General features: G+C 35.9%; 1 protein-coding gene across 50 annotated transcripts in view; it reads left to right on the forward strand.

Annotated features, from left to right (window-relative positions):
- The window catches only part of SLMAP (sarcolemma associated protein), an 83,310-nt gene that overhangs the window by 41,790 nt on the left and 19,498 nt on the right, over positions 1 to 22,022 (forward strand). For 4 of the 50 annotated variants that reach the window (XM_054076160.1, XM_054076159.1, XM_054076161.1 and 1 more), the window contains exons 7-18: positions 128 to 199; positions 646 to 786; positions 2,217 to 2,354; positions 2,957 to 3,125; positions 3,211 to 3,261; positions 3,777 to 3,827; positions 7,402 to 7,521; positions 11,723 to 11,779; positions 15,120 to 15,200; positions 15,468 to 15,527; positions 20,172 to 20,294; positions 21,051 to 21,125. In XM_054076160.1, the coding sequence (XP_053932135.1) occupies positions 128 to 199; positions 646 to 786; positions 2,217 to 2,354; positions 2,957 to 3,125; positions 3,211 to 3,261; positions 3,777 to 3,827; positions 7,402 to 7,521; positions 11,723 to 11,779; positions 15,120 to 15,200; positions 15,468 to 15,527; positions 20,172 to 20,294; positions 21,051 to 21,125 (1,138 nt within the window). Of the gene's footprint in view, positions 1 to 127; positions 200 to 645; positions 787 to 2,216; positions 2,355 to 2,956; positions 3,126 to 3,210; positions 3,262 to 3,776; positions 3,828 to 7,401; positions 7,522 to 11,722; positions 11,780 to 13,102; positions 13,243 to 15,119; positions 15,201 to 15,467; positions 15,528 to 20,171; positions 20,295 to 21,050; positions 21,126 to 22,022 lie in introns of those variants that run through there. The other 46 variants (XM_054076167.1, XM_054076164.1, XM_054076168.1 and 43 more) reach the window with 30 other exon arrangements.

Consider the following 22,022-nt stretch of genomic DNA (forward strand, 5'->3'; position numbering starts at 1 on the left):
TTATTTACTAGTTTGAAGGAACTATTGGTAGTAAATGCTAAAAAAAGCTGTAAGTCTTTAAAGCAGAATTCTAGCGGAGCTGCATAAAGGACATATTAACACTAAGATGATACTTATTTTCTTCTAGGCTTTAATAGATGAAGACAGGCTGCTATCAAGATTAGAGGTTATGGGAAATCAATTACAGGCGTGTTCAAAGGTAAGTCGTTCACTTAAAGTTGGTTGTAGGGGTGCTGGAAGTGTTTTGAAGTGTTTTGAAATTATCTAGTTACAGGATAGCAGTTGAAACATAAACTTCCCAAAATGAGCCTGTTTGACTTTGATAATCTGAATAACATGAAAATTGTAGATCTGTTATGTGTTTCGTGGAATCATTTGAAATCTAGATAAACGGCTGTTTTCCAGCATTTTTTTAGCAAAAGCTCATTGCTTTTGTGTGTGCATATAAATGTGTATGTATGAAATGCAGAAAGGGCATTTCTGTCATTGGTGAGAAGCAACTGTCCTGTCCTCTTTCTATTTTTCTGTGCACTAATGTTTAGATTGGTAAACATTTTGGAATACTAAAGGTCTTACCACAATTCAATATATTTAATCAGCAATATACTCATTTATACTCTGTATCTGACTTCTTTATATGTACAGAATCAAACAGAAGACAGTATACGAAAAGAGCTTATAGCATTACAAGAAGACAAACACAACTATGAGACAACAGCCAAAGAGTCCCTGAGGCGGGTCCTTCAGGAGAAAATTGAAGTGGTCAGAAAACTGTCTGAAGTGGAGGTACTGAAGTTTCATGCCTACTCTTCTCGAAATACTCGAATAGTTTAGACTGCTGCTGCTTAGATCCCTGTCTTGTTGCCTGTAATATGCCAGTATTTGTTGTATTGTGGCACTTGGAGTGAATTCAGTAGTGTTTATTTCTCCTATTGGACAATACTTAAGATTGTTAAACAGTTAATGAGAAAATTTTCTTTAAACCCCTCCTTTTTCTGTGAGATTTCAAAGAGTTCAGATTTTGTACAGATGTTATTATGTGTGGGAAATCAGTGAGGGAAATATTTTTCCAATACATTAGGAAAATGTTATTAAACTGTTTAACTTGTAAAATTTATGGAAACGTAAGCTACAAATTGCACTTAAGAGTGAGTTTCTAAGTTTACAAAGTGTTGGAAACTTTCTTGAAATAAGATTTCTGCCTCTAGAGTATCCCTTATTACTATCTTTTGCTTTGTTTTCTCTTTTTGTCGTCATTATTTGCTACGTTCCTTGTGGTCAAGAAATATCATAAGATTTAAAATTAAGTGCTTGAAGTGTCTACCCCCTTCACACTTTTTAGAGAGTGTGGTGATTATAGTGCTGTACAAAGTAACCTTATGAGTTTTCAGTTAAATATCTATTTTTATGTTGTAATAGTTCTTGACAGGTTTGTTAACGATGGGAGTTTTACATTTACTTCTAGCTTTCTTCTCCTTTTCGATCCTATACTAAGAGAAAAATTTTCTAACTTATTTATTATATTTTTTCCTATTTCCTTTGACTTTTTTGGGCAGAATTATTAATTTAACTTTAGTAAGATATTTGCTTGAATGCTTCCTGCCGCGTACTTCTCTCTCCAGACAAAAGAATCCTTGGCTCTGGGCTGAAAGTTGTCCTTCAGTAGTTATTGCATAATGCAGTTTTGAATGCACTTTTGTTTAAAGGTGTTTTGATGTTGTTTCAGTGGTGAAGGACTTAAGTCAGAGCTTGTTAGGAAAAAAAAAAATAATTGTATGAAGAAACAAATCTTGAGCTGTGAGGGGGAAACTTTCTATGCCATTTAGTTGTGCTTTTATCACCAGATGATGCAAACTTCTGGGTCTTTCCTTGCCTCCTGAAGGCCCAGCTGCCTCTTGACTAAGGGAGTCTTAGTTTAAATGTCTTTCCACATTATGGAGCTCAGTAAAAGATTGACAAGGCTTCCTTAGAGCCATTTGGGTTATATAATGTGTTAAATCTTAGCTGGGTGGGAGGTATGATGTAGGTAAGCTAAGTAGAACATTGCAAAAGTTTGTAGTTTTAGTGGTTTTTGCCAGAAATTGATCTGTTTGTTTAGCCCTAATGATTAGGAACACAGCAGTTATGTATACTATCAGAAAAAAATAGATCAACTTCAGTGTTATTATTAGTCTCTATTTATAGTTTTATTTATTGCATAATGCTTTGTTTTACAGCGGAGTTTAAGTAATACAGAAGATGAATGTACTCACCTGAAAGAAATGAATGAGCGGACTCAGGAAGAATTGAGAGAATTAGCTAATAAGTACAATGGAGCTGTAAATGAAATTAAAGATCTTTCTGACAAGCTAAAGGTAATGACAGAACATCATCTGACGTATGATGCTATAATGCGTGGAGGAAATAAATACAAATTGATTTCTAATGTAGCAATCAAGGAAAGGTTAAGAAACTTTAAGAGAAGAGGTAAATGGAAGAAAGATGCACATCACCTTTTACAAATTCTTTTGGTTTACATTTATTGTACGTTAAAGTGTCATCAGTTAACTAAATTGCTAAAAAAGTTTCCTTTTTGTTCACCTTGAAAGGTGTGGCTTTCAGTCAGGTTGGTCTGTAAAATGTACGTTCTGTTCAGAAGGACTCTTGAGTTTTGATTGATTTAGGATGCTGGGTGTTTCTTAGTTATAGGGCCCTGGTACTGTTCCTGTAAAACTTAGATTCCTCAGAAAAAAGTTAGTTAAGATATTTTGAGATTCTTTCTCGCTGTTACTGTGCTTGAAGTGGAATTTATAGAAAAATAACAGCAGAAAAATTTTGCCTAGTTTGCGTTTTCTTTATCTGACTAGCAAAGAAAGTTACTTAGGTACATTTAGTTTAACAAAAATCAAGGCAGCCTAGTCTTTTACGTGTTAGTTTTGATTTGTCTGGGATTTTTTTTAAACCTCATTTTGAGCAGGTGGCAGAAGGAAGACAAGAAGAAATCCAACAGAAAGGACTGGCTGAGAAAAAAGAATTGCAGCATAAAATAGATGAAATGGAAGAGAGAGAACAAGAGCTGCAAGCAAAAATAGAAGCCTTACAGGCTGATAATGACTTCACCAATGAGCGGCTGACTGCTTTACAAGGTTAGTCTCTAGTGGGGAAGAAACTCTGATTATTTGTTTTTGTTTTAATCTGTGAAATATCTTTTTCTTGGACTTCTGTTTGCAGTACGGTTAGAACATCTTCAAGAGAAAACTCTTAAAGAACACAACAGCTTAGGTAGGTGTGATCGCTTTCTTGTTTCAAGCTGGTTTCCAGATTTTCTGTTCCATTACTTATATTATAATAATCTCATAGTCTAGGGGTCTGGGAAACGAATAACGTTTTCCAGTCATCCCAGTAGCGCGTTCCGTTGAAAGACGTGGATGCAACAAAGCGCCAGAAGAGGGCACTGCTGTTGTGAGTGTAAAGGCTTTGGGGTTATGGCTCATTTTAGAAGTCTGTTTGCAACCCCTCAGCTCCAGGATTTTGAAGGCTTTTGTATCATATCCTTTTTTATATATACCCAATGAGCAGTAATTCTTTGGATAATAGTAATCTCTTACACAGTTGAGAAGGAACGTGAGCTGTAGCGCAAGAAAACATAAAATGCTGCCTATTTTGATTAGATTAGGTACTTCGAAGGAGGAGGTAGTATGAAAAGCCAGATGCATTTCACAGTGCTGTATTTATAAAGAAACAAAACCCAAAACATTTTTCTTGGTTCTAGAAATAATACCCTTTCTTAATCCTAGGCATACAAGTTGACGACTTCATACCTAAAATTAATGGGAGCACAGAGAAAGGTAGTGTATCTTCAGGCTACCTTTTGTTTTATGGTTGATGTTTGAAGTTGAACAAATTCAAAATGTTCTCTAAAGTTTTGTTTTGAATAACATCATCTTAAATGAAACCAAATTTGTCCATTTCTCTGACCAACCTCTTTTACTTAGACTCTCAGTCTTTTAGAATGCTCTGTAAAACATAATGAGCCAACTTGGAAGTCGTCTTTTTTGCTTGTTTTTGGGCTGTCACTGGAATCAGGAGTCTACTGAATGATGTCAGGCTTGTGATGCAAAAGTGGAAAACTCATTGACTTTTTTCCTGTTAATTTTATTTTGCCTTGTAACACAGACATAGGCATTTTTCTAGTAGATTTGGTATGGTAAGTAAAAGCAGCAAAACATATTTTTTTTTCTTACCCTAATGTATGAAAAAATAAATATGTGAAATGCTAATAATGGAAAATAACTTTTTAAAACTCGGGAGTGTCCTCATGCAGAACAGGGATGAATACAGATTGATCTGACTGGGGCTTTTTTTTAGGTCTGAGTTAAAGCTAACTAACTTTTTTTAACTAACGTGTCTTAACACATAGTCTGATAAGACTATGTCTACTATCACATATAGGAAGATTATTCCAGTTGTAATCCTAACTTAACAAGATTGTTCTGTTAGCTAAGATATATTTGTCCTCTTATGTTGAATTTTTACTTGATGTAGCTTTCTTGAGCATTTGCTGTTCTGGCTGGAGAATGAAAGCTCTGAGGAATGATGGTAGTATTAGTTGGAAGCTTGGGGCGCTTATACAGAGAAATCCTGGTTTTAACTGATGTTCACAGTATTTAAGGATTATTGTGTACATTCTTGAAACAAAGTTTTAAAAATGCTTTTTTGAGTTTTTACCTTTATAAATGAAAAGCTTCTTAATTAGGGAGACTAAGAGCAAAATACAAGAAGTTAGTCATGGTGTGACCTAGTGTCTGTTTATTACTTGGAGTAGGAGAGATGTGTTAAGCCCTGATAGGAGCTGTACGAAAACCTCCCCCTGATCCAAGTACTAGTTATCCCTTAATGTCCTGGCATTTTAGGCACTTGGCTATGCTACACGCTGCCATTTGCAAGCAGGAGATTTAATGTCTGTTCCCAGTTCTCTGGGGTGCTATACTTCCATCTTTAGACAGACTGATCCGTCTTGCTGATGTAGGTTGGTCATATTCTTAATGATTGTTTGGATTCTTAAGAAATAATTTTACTTTTAATTTTTTTAAATCTTCCACCTCAGAAAATAGTCAACTTTCTCACAAAGCAAAACTGAGGTTCTATAGAAGGATTGTAGTTTTTCATTCTAATCATGTAAACTGAAAAAAAAAAGACTTTCTAAGTTAGGTTGTTGGAAGGTTATTAGAAAAACATACAATACTGTGAGCAAAAGTAGTCTAGAGCTGAATTGAAACATTTAGTAAAAGCTTTAAGTTTAAAAAGTCTTTAAGTGCAAATACATATTATTTTGTAGAGAAATAATTGCTAACATCACACTAAAGATTGATTTTATTTTTTTCTTTTGTTTAACAGACGCTTTTTTTGTTTGTTTGTTTTAAAATTGGCAGGAATGTCTTCTTGGTGTTTTTAAATACTGCTACCTTTTATCAGGCTGCATTTAATTGTTTGAAATAGTTCTAATTTGAATTAATTATAAAGTGATTACAACAAATGTTGTATCACTGATATTTGCTTTTTTGTCAAAGTTGAAGAAACAATACCCTTTTGATGTGTTTAGGATTGCGAAAGAGTCAAAATGCCATCTGGATGGATGCATGAAAGTACAGATTCTTCCATCCTATGCGTAACAGTAGAGCTTGTGCTTAAGCCTGGGAGTTGTAGGAAGCTGTGTGCCAATTTATTTTCTATATGAATATAAACAATGCGTAACTGCTCTTTCTCTGTGTTTATGCAGTCTACCACCTTTTCTGTCATGCATCTAAGATGCTATTTTATTCTGTTCTAGATCTTAGTGTAGTTTTATTCTGTCTGGTTTGCCATGTTGTTCTGCATCTTTGCTATTCCTGGTCCATCCACATTTCTCTGGCATTTTAGAGCTTGCTGGCCTGTATTCTCTTCATGACAGTCTGTGCCTTTCTCTATGTTCCTGTCCTTTATCTAGCCCTCATATAACAACAGATGGGCAGTGATTTTCTCTGCCATATTTTGGATTTTATTCTCTTGAAAGCAGCAGGAGGCAGTTACTATTGTAGAGGCAGCTGAAGTCAGAAATAGAAAATTTTGGGATTTGGGCTAAATAGCCTGTAAGGCAGTTGATTAAGGGAGTTTAAAAGTCTCCTCGATCTATATACAAAGGTATAGTTGCCTCCCTCCACCCCATCAGAGGAAAATAGCAGTAAAAACATGTAAAATCAGTGTGCATTTTGACATTCCTTTTCTCTGTCCATCTCTCAAAACTTCAAGTTTTGACCTTGAGTTCAAGTCCTCAAGGTATGTTCAGGCAAGAATAAGGATTTTGTTACTTTGTATAGTAGTCTGTAACATTGAAAGAGATGTATTTTGAGTAAAAGAACTGAGAACTCATGTTACAGTCTCTCTAGAGTCTCTTTATAACAAAGTGTAAGGTGATGATGGTTAGATACTCATTTTCTCTTATTGTACGTATGGAAATTCTGCTGCAGAAGAGAGTAACTTGTAATAATAAATAATAAAGGTTATGCAGAACTGAGTTACTTCAGTGAGTGTTACATTTCTGAGTGAGTTGCACCACACCTGGCTTTTATATTTCAGTTTTTTAAGCTGAATATTACATAAAGAAAGATACGAGAAATTTGTATACAGTCATTTAGATGGTATTCTAAAAAAGGACTTAAAAAATTAAATAGGGAAAAGTAAGTGTTGCAACCAGCATGTCCTTTTAAGGGTAGTAAAATGCTGAAGAATACAGGTTAAATACACACTTTTTACTTCTTTGATGATTGGATTTGGTATTTCCAGTTATCCATGTCTGATTATGAATTAGCAGATGGGAAGAACTGGGGACATCAGTGCCATGGATTTGCATGTTTCAATACTGCATCATGAGTATTCTAAATTTAGAGTGATTTAAATGTCACTTAGTGCATTCATCCTTTCACCAAAATTATGGAGTTGTCAATGGAAGTTTAGTGAAAGTCATTTGTCACTCCCTAACCTGGAACTGCACTACAGCAAATGCCAAATGCAGAGTGTTTGGACTTTTCATATTGGTTCTTGAAAAATTGTGTTAAATAAAAGGGTTTTTTTAAGTAGCTTTGAGATAACGGCCATTTTTCAAGCTTCAGGACTGCGATTAGATTCTAATACTTAAAAGTACCCTTTGAAAACGCATTTACAGGTATTTTTTTCTTCTGATCAGTTCAAAAGAGCAATCTGTTTTCTAATATCATTCAGACATCATTTCAAGTACGTCTTGTCTGCTTGCATATTAACTCAGATTTCAAATGTTCACTGTAAATGCACATAATTACAAATATTGTTAATATACCTTTCAAATTTTTTTGTTGCATCAATATGAAAATAAGATGATGTAAAATGAAGTGTTTCTTTCTTTACTAGAGCACTTTCTTTCAAAGAGTGAAGGGGACTGCACTTTTATTCATCAGTTCATAGAGTGTCAGAGTGAGTACAAGAGTGTTCATCACATTTGCTTTAAAAACAACGGAAAACCCAGAAAAGGTCAATAAAAAAAGAGAATTTGTCACTACTATTTAAAATTTATGTGGTAGCAGGAATTCTCTAAGCATAGGATTGTGGCATTGTGATATTAAGCAGATGCCTGTAGGATCAATTACGTTGATTTTGTATGTGAGTGCTGTCCTTCAGTCTTATTCCTGCTCTTTGTTCTCTGCAGCCGTGAGGGTTGGGAACCAGTGGGGAGCAAAATTACAGCTTCAGAATTTGTCAGAAACATCGAGTTTTTAGACATGCAGCAAGTACTTAAGTGTAGAACAATATCATAAAGATTGACAGTATCGAGAGAAAATAAATAATTCATTATATATTACTATGCTTTCTTTTGCCTGGAGATTTAGATAATGGGAAAGGACCATGCTTATTATTTAAAAATAATAATACAATAAAAATCCTAGCAATAGGAATCACTCACTAAAGTCTTATTATGAAGCGTTTGCAGTCATGTTATTGAAGAAGAGGAACTGAAACTAGAATATCTGCAAACCATAAGAGAAATCTAAAAAGAAAGAATTGAGACAGCCACGCAGTTTGTCTAGAAGAGAAGATTCTGATTTGTGCTGGTACAGTGGTGAAAGTGCACGTTGCCAGCATGCTGAGGGTGGAACACTGATATTAGGAAAGCACAAGCGGAGAAATGAGGAAAACCAGCTTGAGTCAAGAAAGTGGAGTATGTAAGATAACACAAGACAGAAAACTAGATGATTAAAAAAATCTTGTGTTCTTGAGGTGTAAGGAATTGAAAGTGCTTATCAGTTCAGACCTTTAAAGACACTAAAGCTACAACTTGTTTGGTGAGGAAGAAAAAACTCATACACTAAAATCTCAGTTGTAATGAAGCTTGGATGTTTAACTTTGGTAGTGTTGTCTGTAAAATCCGGTTTCTGTAGGTTTTTAAAGGTATTTTTTATTTATATTTATTTTTTAAGCAGAATGTAGCTCACAATATCATCCAGCAACCTGTCCTGATCTACAGCATCCATGGAGTGTTATAAATGTTGCTTTGGATGATCTGGGAAGTCTGTTACGTTCTGATCATTACATCCAGCTCACTTGCTGTTCATTTCATAACTTTTTTTTCAGTAATGACTGGTGAAAACCAGTGACATGGACAGCAAAAGTCATAATGCTTCTTTTGCATTAGGACTATAACGACTTATTACTGAAAATGGTGATGACGTATTGACAAAAGAGAGATTTGTTGCCCTGCCAGCTTCCTGTCTTTTGCTCCAATCTAACTAGTCTTTATTTGAATTCTTTTTTCCTATTTTTGTGATTTTTGCGTTTATGATTTGCATAAATGCAAGTCAGTTTTTTCCTTTTTTTACTAAATTTTCCTTACCTAAAAAGCTAAAGGAAAGCTGCCTTTGAGCTGCATTCATCAGCAAAAAGAAACATAGACTATCTTAAAATGAACCAAAAGCTTAACATCAGAGCAGATTCTATCAGTTAAAATTATTATTATTTGTGATATGTATCAGCAGCCCTTTGCTTTCTGTTAAGTTGTGACTGGATAGCATGAAAGATAGAATTATTCATGCCACAAATTAAACTCGGGATCCTCACCCTCATTTATATTTTGGTGGCCAAATACACACAGCTTGGTTTGGGGAAAATGTGGATTGATTTTAGAAAAAAAATAAAAATGAAGATAATGAAGTTTTCTGAAGCATTAATAAGAAAAGATGGAGATCTGGAAAAAAGGAAGTTTTAAAGATACACGTACATCTTCTTTTACTTTCTGACTGTCTGGATTCTGCCTTTCTAGGCTGCAGGATAAGCATCTACATAGTTCAATGCCATCAACATCCACTTAGAATTCTATTTATTATGTAAATATTCGCAGCCATGCAGAAATAAACTATTCTTTTGTTGGCTTTGAAATGTACAAATGTGTTATTAAAGCATAGAGAATGCTTACTTGTTTTCTAAGATGGGAGAGATGTCAGCCACCAAGGAAAAAATAGCGTCTGTGCTGGCTTTGGGTCGCTCTGGGCAAAGGCGTTTGTGTGTTAGCACTCAAGTTCATTACTGAAGAAATAGCATCAAGAAGAAAACTTCTGTAGAAATGTTAGATTATTAATGGACGTTAGAAAACAGTAAGCCACCATGGGAGAGAAAAAAGGAAGGCTGCAGGTTTTTTAGCCGTAGGAATTGAGAATTCTTAGAATTGTCAAGAGCTGCTGTGAAGGTTTGAGTTTGGAAAAATATCTGGGTCAAGAAGACCAGTTTCTTTGTTTTGTTCTGCGATTATTCTGGTTTTAGCGGTTACTGAATGTTACTGAATTGCGAAAGCTCCAGGATCCATCAATTCATAATGCTAAGTTTTCTTCTGTAAACTGATTATAGAAGCGTGTTTTAAGCAAACAGCACAGCATAGATGAGGTGTTACCCCTTCGGATGAAGTAGTCGATAGCTACTTTGAGTGTATGGTTTTTGCATTCAGCTATTTTTTTTCAGCTATGTGGGCAGAATTCCTCAGCTGCTTTCTTGCTGCCTGCCTCCCTGCTTCTCCTCCTGCCCTATTTGAGTCCTGTAATAGTCACATATGAAGACTTGAGTTTAGTTCTACTTACTTATCTTAAATGGAAAAGGGCTTATGGTATCACTCAGTCATTCTTCGCTTGTGGCTGCAGTAACTTGATTCTCTCCGTGGTGCCTTTCTGAGCCTGGGCACAGTGACTTTTCCCAGCTCTGATGAACTTGAGACTGTTCTGAACTTGGATGATGAGTGATCTCCTACACTTGCTTGACCTGAAGGCAATCCTGAAAATCCAGTGTATTTCTGAAGCAGTGTTTGTAAAGTGTCACAGGGCTGCAATACAGTATTTGTAGATAAATGGAGATGAAGGGAATATCTCTTCTAAAATTGTTTGTCTGGCTATGTGGGAGGGAAGGGGACAGGATAAGCTTTTGGCCATGCAAGCTCTTCTTCAGACCTCAAGGTTTCTGTGTCTGAAAGCTTGTTCTGCTATCTAGGGTTGAAAAAGATTTCTCCACACAAATGTTTTGCTGCCTCTGTCCTTGGAGTGTCATGGTTACAGCAAAATGCCATCAGAGGAGTACAGGGACTTTATCTTCAGAACTAATTGAAGCTGGAAATGTTGACTGAAGCTTGCTATTCTTTTAATTAAAAATTGGAACAGAATTTACTGTTGGCCAGCTTCCTTAAGATGAACCGTCCTGTCTGCGCTATTTGTCCAGGCTGCTCTGTGTCTGTTACGTGGGAGTTACCAGCAGACCAGAGAGCACAGGGTGCAGGCAGGGGCAGCTTCTAGCCTGGTGTTTTAGTGGGTGTTAACAGCTTTTAACACTGTCTACATTGCAAGATCTACCATGTAGAAATTGATGATGTGATCTGTAAGGCGTGATCCTCAATAGTTTTGTGTGTTGGCATGGTTGTTAAGGAATTGGAAATAATTAATTTATTTTTCAGAGGAATTTTCATTAATCGTTCAATAGTTCTTCTAGTATATTTGATTAATCCAAATCTATTCTTCCCTTGGTCTTACTGTTTGCCTTCATGATGGAATTGGGATGAAGTTAGCAGTGTAGTTTCAAATTCCTTGCTTTAGGGTTTTACGCACCTGACATCCATGAATAGCCTTCCCTGTCAATGCTACACGTAAACTTAATTTTCATGGATCTGAATGTGTTGCATGCACAACTTCTTGGCAATTTCTGCAGCTCTCAAAGTTTTAGGCTAAGTAGGGCTCTTTCTGTGTATGTTTCACAGGCAATGTTAAAGTAGTCGTGGTGTGGAGGTGGCTTCTCAATTGCTGTTTTACTATGGTGTATTTCTAGATTTGATGCTGTCTGGTGGATTTCTGTTTCAGGCAACCAACTGTTAGAATTGGGTTTTTTGATAGCTATAATTTGAGGAAAGTATTACTTATTGTTCTAAGTAAGATTTTTTTAAAAAATAATGCATTTTCTTGCCTTCTCATTAGTGAACTGAAGTATTAATAATGTAAGCTAATAGATTGCAGAAGAAATAATTATGCACATTGTAACAAAGTTCCAGTAGGCTTGTGTGCTCTGCTAGAATAAAGTTTTTGTTCAAGCCTGAGTAGGAAGTAATATTATCAGCTTTTAATTTGGTCATGGAATGTAGTCTACGTAGATGTGAGCAGGGAAAAGCTTGCTTAATTTGAGCTTGCAAAGTAACACTTATTTTGTTTGGCAGACAAGATCATAGATGAAGGACATCTAACCAAAGTGGAAGAAACAAAGCTTTTGAAAGGTTAGATTTCTGGATTCTTTAACTGTTTTTGAAGCATGCTTTTTTTTTTATGTCACTTCAGTGCATGTTCTGTCTTAAACTAGCAGCTTGAGTTTTGTTGAATACTTACTTAAGAAACAGAATTAATAAAGGGAAGGTACATTGCTTACTGAACTCTGCTCTGAATACTATTAGAGTAAAAAGATTCAAAGGGAACAATTTTTGAAAGTTGAGTGTGTGAAATGCTGGCCTCGATTCTGGCTGAGTTCTTGCCTGCATGTTCATATAAAAAAAAAGTTTAAATGTAATATTTTGCATTGTTTGCATTTTCTGTTTGGAATTTCAAACAGATTTTTAAATTTCACAATAATGTTTGGTCTCATTTTAAATTTTAAATAAAAGTGCATTTTAATTTGACTTTTTTCTAACTTACACCCTCCTAACTTTAAAATAACTATCAACCTCCTAACTGTACATTTTCCAAGGAAAATACACATATGCATCTCTTTTTTTTCCTTTTCTGCATAAAACAACTAATATACAAGGAGCTATTTAGAAAGGGTTTATCTTGCAAAAGAACAGTTGTCCTTATCTTGCAGTGCCAAAATCAGGAATACAACAAAGTGTGTTGATCAGTATTTCCTATGTGTCTAATAATGTAAGTTTGTTTGCACTTGTAAGCTGACTCCTTTTGTAGCTTTTTGTTAATGTCTAGACATACTAACTCATTTCTTTACCCTCCATCCTTCTCCGAAGTGTTACTGTATTGAATAAATGTTAGCTGCTTAAAAGTTCTGTTATTTTAGAGACTTGTCCATTTATCTTCTGACCTTAATGCATGAAATTGCACCTTAAATTTGTTTCTGTACGTGAATAAGCTTTAGACAAGATGCCATATTTGGCCAAAGAATGCATACAATAACTGTAATGTAACACTTGCATGCCAGTTAACTTGCAAAGGAGTGAGTGAGCTATTTTTAGTGCTTGTTAATATATTCTAACTCATCAAGTAAGTATGTCAACACATTTTAATATACTTCATCATTTTGGCTATATTTATTCAGCTCAGTTTTATTACGGGAAATAGGAACAACTGCTGTGAAATAATATATAGTACAGGAAGGAGTTTTGTGCTTGTGACTCGTTCCAGAATAGGAAGCAGGTTTCTAAACCATTTCTCTTTTTGACTTCTGCTGTTTTAGATGTAGAAAGTGATGCGTTGTTCCTCTGGTGCCTAATGTTGTTCCTTGTTTAAGGGGGAGGAGGGTAGGAGGGAGGAAAAAGCTGGTGTACCCGAGGGTGGGTGGGAGGGGAGTGTAGGAGGGAGGTGGGGGAGAAAATTAATTCAGTGGTTGGGACTTGCACTGTTCTCGCAGAGCAAGAAAGCTGTGCTTCCATGTATGACCAGATATGGTAAAGTTAGGTGGATGCAGATACTGCTCAGCTTAGCACTTCTGGATTGGCCACTAATATAAACGACATGGGTGAGGCTTTTAGGTTATATTTCTCTTAATATTTCAAAACCAATGTATTTCTTGGTTTAGTAATTATTACAGTTTTAATGGTGATCTTGTAATCTTGATTCTGTGTGATACCTGTAAAATGCTTTGTGCTGTAAGATCTTTAGATGTTAGTTAAAAACCTTAATCCTAAAAATGGGGAAACACCCCTTTTATTTTAACAAAGAAGCACCTGCAAACTTCAGGTTTTTAACTACTGTGGTCATGATGAGCTCTGAAGTCTGCTGAAGATGGGTTTGGAACAGCTGCCGTGTCCAAACCTCTCATGTGCTCTAAGTGTCTGGGTGCTTTCCCCTTCTACCTCTCCGGTGATTTCAGTTACATTAAGATAGGAAGAGTGTGGCTCTTGATCAACTGCTTCGTTTGTATCTGGCACTTTGTTTCACCTACAAGTGAATGTTATTGTGGCACAGGGAAACAGAAAGTTTGTCACGTTAGGTAGAGAAAACTTTTTTTTTTTCTGTAAACTGTCTGCGTTTTGTCATCTTGCTAATTTCTGTGTGTAGTAAGTGCATGGGTTGGCTTCAGTTTCCACTTCATTAATTTTGGGGGTGTTCTGTTTCTTCTCTTGTTACTTGAAAAACCATGGACACAAGCTTTCTTGTTTCTCTTTTGTCTTTTCTCTATTTTCATATACTAACTCTTTGGTACAACTAATTCGATTTATTGCTGTGCATCTTTATTCCCACGTCCAGGTACTATTTTAGTTGCACATACAGTATCTATATGTGAAGAATTTATTTGTGTTCACCATACTTTTACATGTGTGTGGTAGAAGCAGAATCTGTGTATTGGGAATGATGCAGTGCTGCCTTTTACAATCTTTCTATCTACCTGGAACTTGAGACTCAGAGGAAGCCTCTATTATAATCTGTGGGTGGGCAGCGATGTGTCAAACCAAGGCTCTGCAAAATCACCCAGGAAGGACTTCACTATCTATAAACTCAGCTGTGTATCGGGGACACAATTCCTCGCTGACTAACTTCCTAGTTTGCCCACACTAGACCTGGTGTCTTTCTTTAAGGAACCCATCAGAGATAAACTGGAATGATTACTTAAGTGTCTCACAAAGTGTTCAGACTCTGAGTCAGGTCTACTGCTGCATGGGAAAAGGATGCACCGGTATAATTAAGTCCCCTCACATTTTGAAAATGCCTGCTCCCCTTTAAATGTCTAGAACTGGTTAAAAAAAAACCAAACAACTGTGTGCGGCTTCGCTAAACTGCGTGTAATAACGTGGTGGGTTGTGAATGAGTGGATATTTTGTGAAGGCATTTTGTTGTGGAAAGGACATAGGCTGCTTTCAGTACAATATGAACTGAAAATTCTTTCTAGAAAATAGTGTATTTTATATTGCAGTGATTCTCTAGTGGCTCGTACCGTGCTTTGTTTAACAGCATAGTATATATACCAGACTTGTTCCTAGTATTTTATTTGTCCAAAATACTGAAGCACAGTTTTATTCTTAACAGCAGTTTCTTTCTGACTCGTTACAGTATCTGCATTGTTCTAGTTTTCTTTTCTTATTTGTTCTGTGCTTGAATCAGCTTTTGCACAGTGTTCCAACTGGCAAGAATACAGCTTTAATAAAAGTCCAAGCTGTGCATTAGGTAGTTGCATCTCCTGCTAGCTGCTAGGCGAGATTAATGAATTTAGTGGTGCTGAATCCATTTTAGCCCAGACTTACAAAGAAATAAGCAACCACCAGATTTTTAAATGTTTCTTTGACCATGTTGTTTTCTGTTGACATTTAGCAGTAATTAGGTGTATAGAAAAAATAATGATTAAGAGACTGAAAAAAGCATTTACTGACTGTAATTGACTTTCCTTGTGTCTTACAGAGAATCAAGGAAGAGTCAAAGAATCTGATTTGTCGGACACTCTTAGTCCAAGCAAGGAAAAAAGCAGCGACGACACTACAGGTAAGCGTTTAAATGAGGTTTCTGTGAAATCTAATTACTTTGAATTCAATCACTTAATCGTGAGCAGTTTCTAGAAGAGTGGAGAAGGTTTGTAACATATGCAGCCAGATAGAGCTTAGAGCAGTATTGTATGATTTGAGGCTTCATAATTAACTGTTGGAAAGTGAGAAGAACGTGGAAGCTTTTCTCTGCGTAAAGAATGCATATATAACACTGTCTGCAGTCTACCTGCTCTCTGAAAGGTGTGGGGTTTTTGGGTTTTTTTAGATGCCCAGATGGATGACCAAGATCTAAATGACCCTATTGCTAAAGTAGCTCTTCTGAAAGGTAAACAAATTTATTTTTGTAACTTTAGATCCGTTATCCATTTATCTCTTCGTCTACCTGTTTTTTATGAAATATGTATTACAGTAGGGTGCTGAAATTCAAATGTTTCAACCATGGTGGTACAGAAGAGTTGCATCTAAATATCAATGATTCCTTCAGGTGATGTGGTATAAAAGCATACATCTGAACGTTAGTATAGAAAAAATGGTGCATAAAACTAGTTTCTTCTCTCACCAACACTGGTCTAGGAATTTACATGTTATAACTTCAAGTAAAATTGAGAAATGTTTCAGTGTACACCTAAATTAGGGCTAATAGCTGTGAGGAGCGAGGGTTAATTGAACTTTTAAAGAACTAAAATCAAGTCTTCTGTAGTCATATGCAAACAGTCTTTTGCAAATGTGGATGTTCGCATTGCTTCATCCGTTTTTATCCAGGTGGAGATTTAAACCATAAACATTACTGAACATTTAAGTGAATAAGTAGAAAAATACCAGTTTGTGTAGACCTGCTTTGCTAGTAAATTACGTATTGTAGTTAACTGAAGTAATTGGAATAACTCTTGAGGCTATTTATGGCCATTCCTAGTTTGCTGTCATGAAATCGTTGAAGAATATCTGTACGATGAATCATTAGCCCTTGTAACTTTTATGAGTAGCCTGCGAATCCACAGTTTTGTTTTAAGTTTTATCAGAGAACAACTTAATATGCCTGACTTTGCCCTAAAAAGGATGTTATTTGCCACTGGAAGACTTTCAAGTGGATTTGTTATGTAGTCATACAATTAAGGAAAAGTGAGAATGTTTCTGTTTTGGCATCTGTTTGGAATGCGGAAATGGCTGCTGGAAAAGGCAGCGTTGCTTTTTGTTTAACTGTAGAAATTTAGAAAACAAAGCAAGTGAACAAGAAAATGCTGAGATGTTTAATTGCCATAGTTTCCTCCAAATGTATTTTCCATCAGTAAACTTTGAGTGCATTCTGGATTTGCTTCAGGTTTCCGCAAAGACAGAAGGGGGACAAGCTGTCACGGAGGAGTAGAACTGATTTATTTTTCCCCCATGAGGTTAACAACTCTGTTAGCCATTAATAACAGTTTCCTGGATGCTGTCTAAACAGAATGTTTAGACAGCTTGTTTGTGTCTACTTATTGCAAAGTTAGAAACAGGTAAATGTTAAACAGATAGAAAGAAGCCATAAATGTTTCTGGAAGGTTAGTAGGCTCGTTCTTACCCATGTCCTTATATTTTTTAGTAGTAATTACAAGACTAGTTCATGGAGTCTTAATAAAAAGTGTCTTCGGTTGAGGTTTTTGTCAGTGGTGGTAGTTTTGCATAAGGAATTTTGAAATACAGCAACTGTCTGTTGATTCAGAAAGTTTGGGAACCATTGTTTCATTTTGCAGTAGCCAAATCCTTTGTTAAATATGTGATACCCTTTACGTGGATCTTATGAAAATGGAGAAAACTTGGGGTTTTAAATGTTTATCTGACTTCACCTGAGTGAAAATAGTCATCTGAATAACCTGGGAAATGCTGCAGAATTCTTGAAGTGAACTGCTGTGAGACGTGGAGAAATGCCATCCTGCTCATAAAAGTTGCTTCCGCAGGCCAGGCACTTACAGATAAGGAATGAGATAAGACCATAAGCCTGTGTGTGGTTTTTTTGTCATTTCTGTTATCAAAACACAAATGTAAAGACAAACATACAAGCAGAGCTCTGTTAATATCTTTGTGTTTGTAGATATTAATTTAATCTGAGCTTTGCTTTTCATTTAATTTACTGAAATTTTATTTTATAGATCCTAAAATTGCAAAATATCCCTTCACACCCCATTTTCTTTGCTCACTTGGAAATGATCATTCTTCCCCAAAACTGTCCAAAGGTTCACCTCCTTTTCTTGGTCTTCAGAAAAGAGATTTTCATGTGCTTTGGGAATGATTTGTGCAGATCAGACTGCTTACATTATTTTTTTAACAATTTTACATCTACTAGTAGGGTTGATGTTAAGGGAAATGTTACTGTGGGACGGTGGAATGGGTGAGTGACACACAAAGTGATGTTCATTAAGAACCTTTCTTGTAACATGGCAAACAACCTGATCACAGATTAAAATTTTCCATGAGCTGGAATAAATGAATGAGGGTTTTCAGACTGTTGTATTTCACTGGCTTTTCTTTTTTTTTATTTTGGCACCTTGTTTTAATTAATGACAGAATTTTACAGACAGTCCAATGCTGAGTGTTTCTGGAAGCTGCTCAAATACTTTTAATTGCAGCCTTTTTCATTGGTTCTCAAACCAGTTTTTTGTGATGTGAATTTGCTTCTCAAGGCAACTGATTCTAAGCCTGATGATGTTTAGTAGCTTTATTATTTATAAATAAAGCAATCCTACTCACTATGGAGTCTTTCTCGAAACTAGAGATAGCACAGAAATGTTTTCTTTGAACAAAAAGACATTAAAAACATTTTCAGGTTGGGTGAGACTGAAAAGCTGTTGTTTTCTCATGGCTTTATTTTTTCACTTTTGATTTAGAAGCACATCGGGCATATGGAAATCCACTATTTCATTTGAGTAGGAAAGAGTTTTTACCTTGGTTGTGCCTTTGCTAAACCAATTATGTTGATTCATAGGTTGAGTTCCCCATCTTCTTTGAAGCAGTACTGTCTTTCATGATGTATGCTTTCATTGACTGGAAAATACTGTCCTCTGCAAAGTTCATTTAGGGTGCCTATTGTTGGATTTGGGACACTGCTCCTTTATCAAGCATGATTTGAGCGTGATTTATCAACTTCCTCATCCACATCTTCTGAACGGTCTCATTAAGGAGGACTGAAGGTCTAATTGCCCCAAGTCTTCACTCATGAAAAGCTAAGAACAAAACATGTTAACTAAAGTGAAACTTGGATTTGGAAGTCTAATAAATTATAAAAGAAAATATTTGGATTAAATATGTAGCCCTCTTTGTTCTTTCTGCTCTCATAATTTTGTTCTGAAAAAAAAGTAAAAGCATGTGTGCCCTCAGCTCTACTCAATCCTGTTGGCTCATTACTGTGAGAGTAGGAAAAACAGCCTTTTCTTCTTTGAGAGATACAATAGGAATAATTTAGCATTATTTGATAAGCAAGTATTTTAATGAAGAAAACAGCAAAAAAAGTCATAGTTGCTTTATTGGTAACATGCAGTCAGACAAGAAAGTAAAAAGTAAAATGATGAACTAAACTATAGCTTGTATTTATTTTTTCCTTACTAGTGGAAGATGCAGGGAACCAAATTATCTTTGGGTTTTTATTCTAAGCAGTGTGCCTTTATCTTAAATCGATGTGGTCTGTAGTGGTAGGTGTTTATTAAACAGTTAGCTGTGTAACACATCCATCTTTTCCATCTATTTTCCCTCTCCCATGATGTAGAGCTGCAATTTTTTCACTGATTTCCCTCCTTTGCCTGTCTCACCTTACTGGTATATAAAGCTTTAGTTTTATGAACTCTGCCTATATAGTTCATTAGTGCTGTTTGTGCCTATTGAAAGATCTGTTTCTGCACAGACACTACTTAAGGAAAACTTAGTTAACGAGAGTTTCCTGGATCCAGTTCCTGGTGTTGCTGATACCCCCAGGCTGGAGTGTTGTTTGTTACTGCATCTGGTTTCCTGTGTGTGCCCATTAGAGGACACTGCTCTTAATTATAAATACTTACTTTTCCTCTTTTAAATGCTCCCAAAATTTCGGCTTTGAGAGTATTTAATTTGCTTGTGGCTGCAAGTCATCTCTTATAAGCTCAAGAAGTATTTAATATGTGTTTTAGCTAATACAAAACTTGTGGGGAAGAGCAATTTTTTTTTTTAGAGTTTGAATAACATGCATAGGTAATCTGGTTGTGTTAAAGATATACTTAATGTTGTTAAGACATGGTGAAAAAAAATTTAGAGCAAAATCTAGCTTAGTATTGACTAGGTCACTGAATTAAATAGAAGAGAGTGGGCATTTCTCTATTTTCTCAATTTTGTTTTAGAAAAATTCCTTAAATATTTTCTTTGCCCGTACTTATGGTCCACAGAGGGGGAGAGGAGGAAGCCCAGCCTTGCATGGTTTCAAGGCGATTGACAGTAGCAAACCACTTAATAGCAGCTCTTTGCATAATCTCTTGCAGCTGACTGGCATTACCCAGCGTCGCTGGGGCAGTCGGAGCGCTGCTATGCTGCCTGCCAGGGCGGGTATGTGGGGCTGGGAGGGAGGGGGATGCAGGATCATTGCTGATCAGTGTGTGCTAGGAGTGAGGGTTAGGGTAGCTTCCTTTTAAAAACAAAGGAGTTGTAAACCCAGTCAAGAATTGTCTAATGCTTGTTGTTCCTTCATTTTTATCAATCCAGGGATCCTTGCCAAACTATACAGCACTTCTAGAAACTCTATTTCTTGTTTGTTGGTTTTTTGTTTTATACTGCATGTTGTGTATAATTACTGTTTTAAGGTTTGCATATCCTTCTAAAAGGGTATTAATTTCTTTTTACTAATCTTTACCTAATCCAATTTTGAGTTTACTTTAACGAACTTTGGATAACTTGAATAAAATGTCTCCAGTCGTCAGAGGACAGCGCAAATTATACTGTTGTACAAATGTGTGATTTAAAGAACATCTTCTTTTATCAGATGAATTGCAGGGTGCCCAATCAGAGACTGAGGCTAAACAAGAAATTCAGCAGCTGCACAAGGAGCTGGTTGAAGCCCAAGAGCTAGCTAGGACAAGTAAACAAAAATGCTTTGAACTTCAAGGTGAGACCCAGATCAACTCGGTCGTGTAGGGTACCTGTTAAAATTGTATTTAGCAGGTATTCTTAAAAGGGGGGTGAGGTTTGTTAACTGCTAGGTGAGTTTGATTCATAGCATTCACATCTCCTGCGGAGAATGTCAGAAACTTCAGCTTTTTTCCTAAATTCTACATACAGTCCAATCGAGCTCTGACTTCTTGCTTCGAGATAAGCCAGCATCTTTTCATAGTTTTGAATACGTACTTGAATTCCACGTATTTAATCCCGATAAAAAGTATTCGTCTACAGATAGTGATTATTTTGCGTTTCAGTCAGCTAATGCACATTTCTGATGTATTCAGCAGTAGTTCTTTTTTTAGATATTTAGTAGTTCTTAGTTTATATGTTTAATTTAGGTCAAATAGTGTAGTCCAGTTCAATTGCATATGGTTCAGTGTTCTTATATATATGTATATGGAGGTGCATAATTACACCTTTTTTTTCTCCTCCTATGCCAGTTTGCATTTAGCATACATGGAGTATTTGGATCATGCATCAAATTATATTCATTTCAAATTAATTGTAATACTACCACAATAATGGAATGATGTCCTAATATTAACTGTTTTATTAAACCACTTACAGTTACTAGTTTGTTAACTTACTGAAATAATACGTTTGTTTTAATTTTGTCAGTAATGAGGAACTTGTGAGTAAAATTACACAGCTGAAATGTTTTACTAACAAAGACTTTTGGGCATATTTTCACTTTCATTTATAGCGCTATTGGAAGAAGAGAGAAAAGCGTATCGAGTGCAAGTTGAAGAATCTAACAAGCAAATAAATGTTCTTCAAGGTAGGAAATTATTTTTTTCCACCACCCTCTTTTAGGGGGAAATACGTAGCTTTGGCTGTTTCTGTGGCATCGTAAGCACTGATAAAGGAAAATGTTAATTGAGTGTATGTTTTAAATCTGATTTCTTTCACCATATCTTTGAATTTTATTATGAAATGTTTCCTGTCAATTCCTGTGGTTCTAATCATAATGTAGAAAATGCAAAAGACGTAATCTGTAACAGATGCCTTTTCTCTTTCCCCTCTCTCCAGTCTTTCACAGCTTTGAATGATCCAGGGATTCTTTCTGTGACTATTTTATCTTCAGAGTACTTAGAAGGTTTAGTCTTTTTATGCTGCTTAGTCTCTTCACATCATTGGTAGAATCCTCTTAAATAAACTTCTAATCACTCCAGGTCTGCATCCAGCCTTGGAGCATGCAGTAGCATTTCTGCAGCTGAGACATTGTCTATGCATTTTGAAAAAACAATACAGACAATCGATCTTTTTTCAGCCCAGAATAGTTATAGCAGAATATAACTTTTGTGTCATTTATTTTGTGTTGTGTTAACTTCTTAGCCTGTACCTGTGAGTAAGCTCATTGGTCAAGAAGCGGTCTGGCCTTAAAATCAATAAGGGTTATAGTATGACTTTTACTTGGAGCAAACATTGATTGTTGTGAAACTATTAGGAGCTTCTTGCTGTGGTATCTTTGTCAGCACGTTGTTTGGTCTGGACGTAGCAATGGTTGGAAGGCAGGTGAGGAGACAGTCAGGTGGAACTGAGAATCTTCGCTCTTTCAAGAAATCAAAATAGCGTTAGCTACTGTCAGTTCAGTACTTTTTTTGTCTTCTGAACCCTTCTGAAGTGAGGTCTTGATTGTTTCCTCCTCTTCTCTCTCCATGGTAGTTGAAAATGT

Source organism: Cuculus canorus, chromosome 11 (genome assembly GCF_017976375.1).
Source record: "Cuculus canorus isolate bCucCan1 chromosome 11, bCucCan1.pri, whole genome shotgun sequence".
NCBI classification, from domain to species: Eukaryota; Metazoa; Chordata; class Aves; order Cuculiformes; family Cuculidae; genus Cuculus; species Cuculus canorus.